The 12,131-nt window shown below is 45.7% G+C and overlaps 1 protein-coding gene across 1 annotated transcript; it reads left to right on the top strand.

Moving 5' to 3' along the window:
- Positions 1-5,298, top strand: LOC144411452 (uncharacterized). Its single transcript, XM_078108314.1, has 2 exons — positions 1-4,200; positions 5,158-5,298. The coding sequence occupies exons 1-2, from the start codon at positions 514-516 to the stop codon at positions 5,164-5,166; spliced, it is 3,696 nt and encodes a 1,231-aa protein (XP_077964440.1). The 5' UTR covers positions 1-513; the 3' UTR covers positions 5,167-5,298.
- Positions 5,299-12,131: the final 6,833 nt, after the last annotated feature.

The following is a 12,131-nucleotide window of genomic DNA, read 5'->3' as shown; positions in this document are numbered from 1 at the left end:
GAGCTTTAGCTGGCTGCTGGCAAAACTGGAGTTTGGTAAGGTGGAGGTTGAGGACCTTAGTAAGTTGGGGTACCCTGTACATTCTTGCACGTAGGTATACCTTTGTATAGACACACTAGGTGTAGTGGTTGTTGCCTCCTGTGTAACGTTTTCCTTTAGTCCTTTTTAGAGAAGCAGGTAAGGTATTTTGTTTGACTTGTTTTGGATGAAGAGCCAGTGGTGAGCTAGGCCTCGTTTTGTTATATTCATTTCATTTGTTTGGCACAACCTGTAGGTCCCATCTTCCACCATCTCCCTCCCTCTTGTTGGGACCTTCTTTTTGTGTAAGAATAAAAACTAGAAAGACACCTTTTACCCTGACTCTGTCACCTTTCTTTGATTGTTGTTTTACTGTCCTGGAGTCTACAAAAGGGCCGTAACACAAGTGGGGGCTCGTCCGGGATCTTTCCCTTGAAGAAAAGAAAAAGTCGGTAAAAGGGGAAGAATTAATTTGTAGTTTGGTCAACGGTAACCATGAATTTTGACTTGCAGGATTTTATTGTAAATCCAAGTTTTGAAAAAGTTGACTTGTGCCGAAAAGATGATTTATTGTCCATCGCATCCCATTTTGATATAAGCGTTCGAAAGTATAGTCTTAAACGGGACATAAAAGACAAAGTATTAGAACAATTGGTAGAGTTAAAGGTCCTAGCCGTTCCTGTTGGGGAGGATTTTCCAGGTGCGGGTGCTGGAGCTTCCCCTGTTGGAAGCAAGGGTACACCGGCTACTCCTTCGGGTGAAAAGTTTGAACCTGAGGTACCTCCTGCAACCTTGCCCCGTTTTGAACCTTTTTCCCCAGAGCTCCATGTATCCAGTGGGGATGCCAGGCTGAAGGTCCGCCTAGCCCGCCTTCAGCTCGAAGCCCAGGAAAAGGAAATGGTGCGTAAAGCAGACTATGATCTTCAATTACAGGTACGCAGGCTGGAGATAGCGGCTGAAAAAGAAGTCAAGCTGCGTCAGCTGGACATAGAGGCCATGAGAATTGCTGCGGGACCACAGTCGACACACACCTCAAAATCTTCCCATACCAGCCATAACCAACCAGGTTTTGATGTCAGCAAGAACATCGCACTTGTGCCAACATTTCGGGAGTCTGAGGTTGACTCCTACTTCAACGCTTTTGAGAGAATAGCCACTGCCCTGGTCTGGCCCAAGGACATGTGGCCGATATTGCTTCAATGTAAACTGGTGGGTAAAGCCCAGGAGGTTGTGTCATCTCTTTCATTAGAAGAGAGTTTGAAGTATGAAATGCTCAAGGAGGCAATTTTGCGTGCCTATGAGCTCGTGCCTGAGGCATACCGACAAAAGTTCAGGAACCATAAAAAGACTAGTGAACAAACTTTTGTGGAGTTTGCTAGAGAGAAAGGGGTACTGTTTGATAAATGGTGTGCTGCCAGTGAATTAAAGGATAATTTTGAGTCCCTTCGACAATTAATACTGGTAGAAGACTTCAAGGGCACTTTACCAGAAAAGGTGGTAGTATTCTTAAATGAACAGAAGGTGACGTCTGTGTCAAAAGCGGCAGTCCTAGCCGATGAGTTTGTCCTCACGCATAAGCATGTGTTTGTGTCTTCCTTCCGCTCGAACAGAGAGGCACCGCTACGTCCTATGGGGCAGAGTATTGGCCGTCCACCATTTGACAAGTTTAAGGGACCGCCGTCTCCACCTCGTAGTGATCGGGAGTGCTTTTATTGTCATAAGAAAGGACATGTCATTTCGGATTGTTTTTCTCTGAAGCGTAGACAACAGGTCTCGCCTGGCCCACAAAAGCCAAAAGGCATGGGTCTGATTAAAGGGGTGTCACCACCAGAAGCTGGAATGTCACAACCTGAAGAGGATGGACCTGATGACTGTTTCAAACCCTTTATGTCTGAAGGCTTGGTCTCCTTTACTGGGAACCCTGAAGAACAGCGGCCAGTACGGATGCTAAGGGACACAGGAGCATCCCAGTCTATTATTCGCGAGGGCATCTTACCATGGTCGTCAATATCCTCATGTCGCTCAAGTGTAGTGATTCAAGGTGTTGGAATGAGCTACATACCAGCCCCTCTCCATAGAATTAATGTTCTGTCCCACCTGGTAAATGGGTTCTTTAGAGTGGCTGTATTGCCAGCATTGCCCATTAAAGGGGTAGACTTCATCCTGGGAAACGACCTAGCTGGTGGCAGAGTTGTACCAGTCCCTGAATTGGTAGACAGCCCCGATTTGCATTTGGGGTCTGACAACATGGCAGAGATACATCCTGGCACATTTCCAGCTTGCGTGACTACCAGAGCCCACACAAAGAGATATGGCATTGATTTGTCTGACACTTTTCTGGTAACAGAACCGGTTCCTGACGCTGTTGTGAGCGAGGTTCAGCCTGCTGATGATACTGGGTCTACCCTCACAAGTCGCGAGGGGGTTGAACTGCCAGCCACCAGGGACGATTACATTGCAGCCCAAAGAGCAGATGTCACCCTGGTGAAATGTTATTCAGCTGTTCTTAGCCAAGAAGAAGCTAAGAGAAAGCAAATGGCCTACTTTCTCGATAATGGCCTGTTGATGCGTCGCTGGACTAGGGGAGGTTCAGAAGAGATGGATTGGAGTGAGACTTACCAGGTCGTGGTACCTACATCCCATCGTTTTCAGGTACTGTCCTTGGCCCATGATCACCCATGGTCAGGTCACCTGGGGATCACCAAAACCTACGATAGAGTCCTCAGACATTTCTTTTGGCCAGGACTCAAAACTGATGTTGTTAACTATTGTCGTACTTGTCATGTGTGTCAAGTCGTTGGAAAACCGAACCAAGTGATTCCTCCCGCTCCCCTCTGCCCTATTCCAGTAATGGGTGAGCCGTTTGAGAGAATTATTGTCGATTGTGTCGGGCCATTGCCAAAAACTAAGACTGGAAATCAGTTTTTACTAACCGTAATGTGTGCTTCCACTAGGTTCCCCGAGGCCATCCCACTACGAAGGATAACTACCCCAATAATCACAAAGGCTCTGGTAAAATTCTTTTCATTGTTTGGTCTGCCAAAAGTAGTTCAAACCGATCAAGGCACCAACTTCATGTCAAAAGCCTTTGCCCAAGCACTCGGAACGTTAAACATTAAACATGTGACGTCTAGTCCCTACCATCCAGAAAGCCAAGGGGCACTGGAAAGATTTCACCAGACGATGAAGTCCATGTTGCGAAAACACTGTCACGAATCGGAGAGGGATTGGGATGACAGTGTACCACTAGTTATGTTTGCTGCCCGCGAAGCTGTACAGGAGTCCCTAGGTTTCAGTCCTGCTGAATTAATTTTTGGACATGAGGTTAGGGGCCCTTTGACAGTTCTTAAAGAACAACTAGTCGTACCCGAGCAGAAGGTCCGAAGTATTCCGGACTACGTCCACAAGCTCAAGGAGCGCCTCCAGCTAACTTGTTCTTTAGCTAGGGAGGCCCTGACCTCTTCCCAGGCAAGGATGAAGAGAAGATATGACCAGCGCGCAATCACACATTTGTTTAAGCCAGGTGATAAAGTTTTGATTCTTTTACCTTTATCTGGTTCTGCTCTCTCCACTAAGTTCTCCGGTCCTTATGTAGTGGAGAAGAAGCTCAGTGACACAAATTATGTGGTTCAAACCCCGGACCGCAGGCGAAGAAATAGGGTGTGCCATGTGAACATGATGAAACGCTACCACCTCCGAGAAGTTCACCCAGGGTCATCAGAGGCCCAGGAGTCAACGACGGTGTCACCTGTTGCAGCTGTTTCCATGGTGGGCTCTCCTGTCGATGGTAATGAAGACGGGTTGGTGATGCGCAATGCTGCATCAATAGGGGCCAGACTAACTAATACTGAGGTATTGTCGCAACTGCCCCACAACTTGTCTCATCTCCCTGTTGACCAGAGGAATGACATTATGACACTTATTGGTGATTTTCCGTGCCTGTTCCGTGACACTCCCACCCAAACATCTGTCATAACGCATGACATTGTCTTAACCAGCCCTACGCCGATCAAACAACGAGCTTATCGGGTAAATCCAGTTAAGAGAGCGGCCATGAGAGAGGAGGTTGACTATCTTGTGCAGAATGGATTTGCAGTGCCAAGTTCCAGTCCATGGAGTTCCCCCTGTCTCTTGGATACAAAGTCTGATGGGAGTTATCGGTTCTGCACTGACTTTCGCAAGGTAAATGCCGTAACTGTCCCGGATGCACATCCATTACCACTGATCGACGACTGCATTGATGAAATTGGTCCTGCAACATATGTAACTAAACTTGACATGTTGAAGGGATACTGGCAAGTTCCTTTAACCCCACATGCTTCAGCAGTTTCAGCTTTTGTAACACCTGACTGCTTCCTCCAGTACACCGTCATGCCATTTGGTATGTGTAACGCTCCTGCTACTTTTCAAAGGCTGATAAATTCAGTCCTTGGGGATGTTCCACACTGTAGAGCGTATCTCGACGATATTGTCATCTATTCCAGTGAGTGGGGTGAGCACATGACTACCTTGAGAGAAGTATTCGGCCGTCTCCTAAACGCATCCCTTACGCTCAATCTTGCCAAATGTGAGTTTGGAAAAGGAACTGTCCTCTATCTTGGTCAGCAGGTTGGTCGAGGACAGGTTTTGTCCCGCGGATGCAAAGATCTCTGCGATTAGAGCGTTCCCCGAGCCAAAAACCCGGCGAGAGCTGCGTCGATTCCTTGGAATGTCGGGATATTATCGACGGTTTTGCAAAAACTTCTCCTCTGTAGCGGCTCCGTTGACCTCGTTAACCAGTCCAGCAAAACCCTTTGTATGGTCTAATGAGTGCAAACAATCTTTTGAGAGCCTAAAAGGTATAATGTGTTGCACTCCTGTGCTGAAGGCCCCGGATTTCATGTTGCCTTTCAAGTTGGAGGTTGATGCCAGCGCAGTTGGAGCTGGTGCAGTTCTTCTGCAGGAGGATGCCAACGGCATCGACCACCCTGTGAGTTATTTCTCACGGAAATTCAACAGGCATCAGCTTGGGTATTCAACAATAGAGAAGGAGGCTCTGGCCCTGTTGTTTGCTCTACAGCATTTTGAGGTTTATCTTGGGTCTAGTGAAAAGCCTGTTCAAGTATTCACCGATCATAACCCTCTTGTATTTCTTTCCAGGATGCATAACTACAACCAACGTCTGATGCGTTGGTCTCTCATTGTTCAGGACTACAATCTTAACATCGTGCATAAAAAGGGGTCTGAAAATGTTCTTGCTGATGCCTTGTCTCGTGCGGTATAGTTATGTTCCCCTATTAATTTAGATCGTAACTTTATGGGAGATTGTTTTTGTGGCATTCATTTTTTTTCTGAGCTTATATGGGTGGGGGTGTTACATGCCAGACGGGGACGGTCTGCATGTGTTCTTGTCGTTCTCCCTCCTGCTCATTGGTTTCTCTCCCCCAGTGATTATGCTGATTGGCCAACTCCAAACACAGGTGGAAAGCAATCAGCAGTTCCGGTGGCAGTCCATAAAGGAAGACTCCTGAGAAGTGAAGTGGGTGTGTTCTGTGCTGCGGGCTGGTGGCCAGTCTTCCTGTACATGAGCTTTAGCTGGCTGCTGGCAAAACTGGAGTTTGGTAAGGTGGAGGTTGAGGACCTTAGTAAGTTGGGGTACCCTGTACATTCTTGCACGTAGGTATACCTTTGTATAGACACACTAGGTGTAGTGGTTGTTGCCTCCTGTGTAACGTTTTCCTTTAGTCCTTTTTAGAGAAGCAGGTAAGGTATTTTGTTTGACTTGTTTTGGATGAAGAGCCAGTGGTGAGCTAGGCCTCGTTTTGTTATATTCATTTCATTTGTTTGGCACAACCTGTAGGTCCCATCTTCCACCATCTCCCTCCCTCTTGTTGGGACCTTCTTTTTGTGTAAGAATAAAAACTAGAAAGACACCTTTTACCCTGACTCTGTCACCTTTCTTTGATTGTTGTTTTACTGTCCTGGAGTCTACAAAAGGGCCGTAACAGCTGCATACATTAAGAGTGTGACACACTTCCTACCAAGATGCAAGTAGAGAGCTTCGTCACAGATCGTCATTTAATCAATTCAGAAACTGCATTTTTTTGCAGCGTTGGACATCCTGCGGCATTGGCCTGAACAGCAAATAGCCGGACAGCGTGATGGTGCGAGAGAACAGGAGACAGCTTTTCTGATCGGCCTTTATCGAGATCACCAATCAAACTAAATTATTAAGAATGAATATCAGCTGATAATGATCAGTTTTTGGAGCATCAGTCCCCTGATCAAACGTGGCAATACACTTTAGGCAAAGCCAGTGGAACGCAACAGTTAAAAAGTCTGGCGCTATCAAAAGTGGTTGTTGCAAACGGTTTTGATGATTTTAGCACAGTTTGTTTTATTACGTTTTAGCACGGTTTGTTTTAGCGTGGTTTGATTTATTACGTTTTAACGTGATGTTAATATTAACCTGCAAGTCAATCACATGCATCTGGAGGGACTAATTGAGTTGTTGCAGAATGAAAGGACCTCCCATCCCCAATCATCACAGCTGCTATCAAAGGACATGAAGCTCGGCACGAGGAGCGAAAAACGAGAGGAAGGGAAAAAAGCAGGGGACAAGCAGGGGACGAGCAGGGGACGAGCAGGCCGAAGAGAGGAACAGGACAGACCGGAAAGGGAGGAACTGGACACAGGGGAGGGGAACAGAGCAGGACGGTGGCTGGCTGGCTTTTTACCTGAACTTGAACTCTTTTTAATTTCTTTTAGTACTTTTTTCCAGCTGGACTTTTAATATAATTGTAGTTATTTTATAGTATTTTTTTTTTTTTTGTTAATAATAAAAGCATCTTTTAACCTTGCTTTTATGTCTTGTGATCCATGCTGCCCCCCCCCCCCCCCCCCCCCTTATAAAATAACCTGTTTTTTTATGGAGACTCCTTAAGTAGGTGGTGTTGCTGGTTTTAATTCCTAATTTTATTTAACAAACTAATTTTGGTAATAAATGTTCCTGATTCGAATTCATCTACCCCAGCGTGCTAAGCAAGCATGCTATTATAGAATTGCATTTTACCTCAAATTACAACTGAGCCAGTTGAATCTCATTAAGAGCGACGTCAGACAATGTAGAGCTGAGTCTGGCGTTTTCCAAAATGTCCACGGGCCACTTTATAATTGCCTTTCCAGCAACACTTTCATTTCCTGGTATGAAAATGGAGCATTACTATGTAAAATCTATTCTTGTAATAACACAATGAATATCAATCAATCCAATAATCAGTGTTCAATTCCTGGACAGGATCCCAGGCATAAACTCTCAGAATTGCCATAGCAACGAATGCACTGTAAGTTCTCAACAAGCCCAGTCTGTATTGTTGTGAGCGTCATTATAAGCCACCACCAAGTAATTGCTCGCCTTGCGGGCGGTCTGCGTGTCCGTGGCTTTTCACTCGGCCCAGATGGCCAGCGTCCACACCCTGTGTCTCTGCCAGAGCATTGGTGGAGATGACTCACTGGCATTTGTGTCAAATTGAATAGTCGAAGCGTTTTTAGTTGTGTGCTCACGCTGTTCTCAGACTGACATCACTGACAGGGAGGCATCATAATCACACTGGACGCCAACGGGGGAAATATCATTGGTAAATGGCAGGTTGACGGGTTGGCCCGTTGTGATGACGACTGACGCACTTTCACCTGAGGATAAAAAAAATTGGAAAAAATGATGCCTATTGAGGGAGCGTTTGTTTGTTACTAGAATATCTCAATTATTAGATTATCTGGATACAGAACACACAAATAACTATTTTGACAAACTGCATGTATAAAACGCTGTATACAAAACAAATTCTGGATGAATACCAATCTTTTCCACACAAATGCCTTGCCTGGCAAACCCTTTTAGCTCTCTCATCATGTTACCTGTCTGAGAAAACAACGTCATCTGTGATCAGGTAACTATCACCCCTTGTGAGTTATCATGGTTCTGGTTTCTGGCAAATGTAGTCAAATATTTATTTCTTTAGCTCAGTTTTAATCTTTACAAACTGCTGAGGGAAATGCCCTTCATCTGTTAATACACTAAATTCCCTCACTGTGTCCTGGTGCTCGTCTAGTGAGGGGCAGATCGTGTAAAATAGATTTTCTCGGGGCTTTTTAGCTTAAAACAGCAGCCTGCCACTGACGGAAATTAGGGTGATCGGAGTTGAGTTTGCAGGCCAGTTCCGGACCCAACACTCCGTAGTTTGGGGATTGTTCTCTGTGTGTTTGTCCGAACCAGTCACTTCTTCCACAACGCAGCTTTCTCAATGTCTTTTCTCTCTCTTCTCCCTTATGTGACGTATGACGTAAATAATGACAAAGAAACTGTGTTGTCCTGACTGATTCGGCTCAACATAACGTGAAACATTAGTTTTAGGTAAGTGTTCATCCCAAAACCGGACCGGGTGCCACAGAAATGTAGGTCATGTCACACAGAGGTTTGCTGTGAATGACGCTGAGAGAAAAAGAGGAAGAAAAGGGGAAAAAAAACATGGAGGGGGGATGTGTGCAGCTGAGCACCTGAGTGATTATAACACTGTGTCCCGGCTGAAGATGAGCAGATGCAAACAGAATCATGTCTTTGTGCGGAACATTCACATACACCAAGACCAAATTACATTTGGTTTTTTTTCCTTGGCAGAGGGCCATTTAGTAGCCCGCAGGTAAATGATCAGGCCTCAGGTAGTTTGACCCATATTCCGTGTCCAAACAACAACACACAAGTGTGCCTGATGTTCCAATCTCACTCCTCTTCCTCTCTTTGTGTACCAAAAATGAGCCTGCTGCGTAACAAGAGGGATGACTAATGAAAATGAATCCCCTCCATCAGGTGAATGTGCTTCCGAAAGCAGCGAGGTGAAAGGACGAGGCGAAAATACTGACACTGTTTTAAATATTCAGCTATATTTCCTCCACGTTCCAAGGCAGAAGAAAGAAGCTTTGATCAAATGAAAATAAGCAAAGGCGGTGGAGCAGCGGACTGTTTGTTCAATTCATAATAGAGAATTGCAAAGCCCACCATGGAAAAGGGTATCTGTTTGAACTCTTTGCACCCGAAAAGGGCTTTATTGTATCTCGCTCGGGCACAGGTGACCTTGGAGCATATGAGGGATTCAGACCACATGGTCGGATTTGAAAGCAACAGTGTCCTCTAAAAAGCTGCCTGGGTTTTAATGCTCGGCTGGTATGTGTATATGTGTCTATATACGTGTGTCTCAAATAGTAATATGAATGTAACCTGACATGCACGGGCACCACACATTTTCTACCATCCGACACACAACACAGACTTTCTTTATACCTGCAGTCCCGTCCCAGCTGTCCGTCCATCGACAACTGTTACTTTGCTCCACATCATAATAACTCAAGTACTGATGGTGATGGCAAATAATATCTGCTGAGTACTGCTGTTAGAGCTGTTAAAAACACACATTTTGTCTCAGTACGATGTGTTTTTATGTAAATGTCTTTGAACAGCAGAATAGTTGATTTGACCACTTTTACACCGGCCTCTATTTGTCTTTATTGTCATTCAGCCTCCCCGGTTGTGATGAGATTACACAACAAACCTGTTTGCCCTAGAGTTCCTCTTCAGTAAGGAACCACAAAAAATATGTTGATTAATAAGAATAAGGATTTTTATTGTCATTGTAAAATTATACAACAAAATTAAGTTGAAGAAAAAAAAGAATGGAGACAAGACATAAAATAAAATAAATATAATCACTGTGGTGGTGAGCGAGGGTGTGCTGGAGGAAACCACTCTGGGGAAAAAGCTGTTCCTCAGTCTGTTAGTCCGGGTCTTAATAGTCCCGAATCTTCTCCCTGATGGCAGTGGAACAAACAAAGGGTGACCCGGGTGTGTGACGTCTCTGCAGATGTTGCCGGCCTTCATCAGGAGGCGGCCGGCATACACGGCGGTCCAGGTCGGGGAGGGTGACTCCCACAATCCTCTGCGCTGTTTGAACCACCTCCGGCCAGTTTCCTCCTGTTCTGACGAGCTGTGACAGAGGATGCTCCCTATCACACTTATTTAGAAGTTCAGGTTGGGGGGCGGGCCTGTCTGTTTCAGCTTCCTCTGGAAGAAGAGCCTCTGCTGGCCTTTCTTCTCCAGGTGTGTTGTGTTCAGGGACCAAGTGAGTTTTTTTTTTTACCAATGTGGAGTCCCAGGAATGTGATGCTGTCCCCCCTCTCCACACCCTCCACACTCATGTAGAGTGGTGAGCGTTTGCTCTTTCCGGTGGTGTTCAGGACCAGGTGGTTCTCCGGGGACCACTCGGCAGATGTCGGACCTCGTGTCTGTAGTGCGTCTCACTGCCGTTGGAGTTGAGTGCCACCGCAGTGGACCTGCTCACACCAGTGACATTACCGCGCATCGTCGTATTAAATACTGGTCGGACTGGAACAAGAATGATCCCCAATGATGCACCCTAAAGTCGTTCTGTGTTACTGTGTATTTTACACAGCCACGTCTCTTCGTAATGAAGATGGCACCAGCTGCAGTGGATTGAAAGTGTGTGTGGGTGGTGATGCTGAACATATTTTATCGCTCATTCTGTCTTCCTTTGGGTCTCTTTCTCTCTCCCTATGAGTCGCTGTCTCTGTGGCTCGCGCTTCATTTTAACAGACCAATCATCCATCTGCACACTGTCTCTTACTGTCCCTGTGTCTAGGAATACGAGAACGTTCTAATTCACAGATAGATTTGTGCTGCAGGCAACAGTGCAAATAACTGCTCCCCGCCCATCCCAACTCTGTGTGATGCACATTGTGTCCTTATAAATGACTTCAAATAATGCCATGAACACTTTAACATGGTAGCGTTATGGCTAAGGGACGTCTGCTGATGATCTGTCTCTACGAAAGTCTCAAAATGTGATATACATAAGGCAGTACAACTCCCCCCGCCCCCCATCATGGCAGTGACACTTCCTCCGTCTGCCCCAGTGAGGCTGCCAGCGCTGTTTAACCTCCGTTTAGCCGTTACACAACCCCCCCCATCCAGCCTGAACCACCCACTCAGCTCTGACGAAACTTCTGCTGAAGACACACTGGCCACAGAAACTACGATTTACTATGACTGGTACACACAATCCCATTGAACTGATATGGTTGTTTATTCGTTTCTATTAGGACATTGTATATATCAGCACCACAAATGCACAGCTGCCCCTACCGACTAATGCTACCTGCATGGAGGTTATTCTCCACGTCTCTCGCACTCAGCCACGGCGGTTCAAAGGCCGATGGTGCTCATTTCCTGCTAGAATTGCAAATGGATTTCCGGTGAGCTTCCAGTTAACTGAGTGACATGACTTTGGTCTCTGCTCATTATTTAAGGCCTCTTTTCACTGCAGGGGAAGTTTAATTTATTAATGCCAGTTTGTTAGCAGCTGCTCTCATTCCACTCCATGCCAGCGCAGTGGTTAGCGCAACTGGCATTGGCTGTCAGAAAGCAATGGAACATCATGTTTGTTGTTGAATGTTTTCTCATTTGTCTTTGTATTTGTAGCACAAGGGCTACAAGTTGTTTTTGCTTTATTGGTCTGGTAAGGCTGCTTTGCCATTTGCTTTTGACAAGATTTATAATCCTTCCTTAAAAACAGGACAAACCATCAGGCCTACATAAGTGATTATTGGGCAAACATCCAATTTTTGGGGCAACAAATCTCAGATTTTCCATTAAAAAAATCATTCAGGGGCCAACAGGCAGACAACAGGCAGAGACAGAAATGTAGACGTTGAAAGTTACTGTTACATGTTCATTACTATATCTCTTTTACTCTTGCTTGCCGTAGGGATGTACAGCACATTGTACTCTGCCGTACATCGTGTCCTGTTGGCATGGTGGACAAAATGAGCTACACGGGGTCCTGTGGGACGCCTACTGGAGGCACTGCCGAACTCCGAGGGGAGCATTTTTTTTGCTGTTTAGCAAATGGGACAATCCATTAACGTGCACGCGGCCCAGTTCTTTCAAACGGTAACATGATGTCCGAGAGCAGCATCACGTAATAGGTGTTTGTGTTATCTGTTATCTGCCTATAGCAGAGGACTGCACACAGTGTACGTTATGCAGACTGGACCCCAGACATCCA

The sequence above is a fragment of the Gasterosteus aculeatus genome, chromosome 8, assembly GCF_964276395.1.
Source record: "Gasterosteus aculeatus chromosome 8, fGasAcu3.hap1.1, whole genome shotgun sequence".
NCBI classification, from domain to species: Eukaryota; Metazoa; Chordata; class Actinopteri; order Perciformes; family Gasterosteidae; genus Gasterosteus; species Gasterosteus aculeatus.
This window is presented reverse-complemented; position numbering and strand designations above follow the sequence as displayed.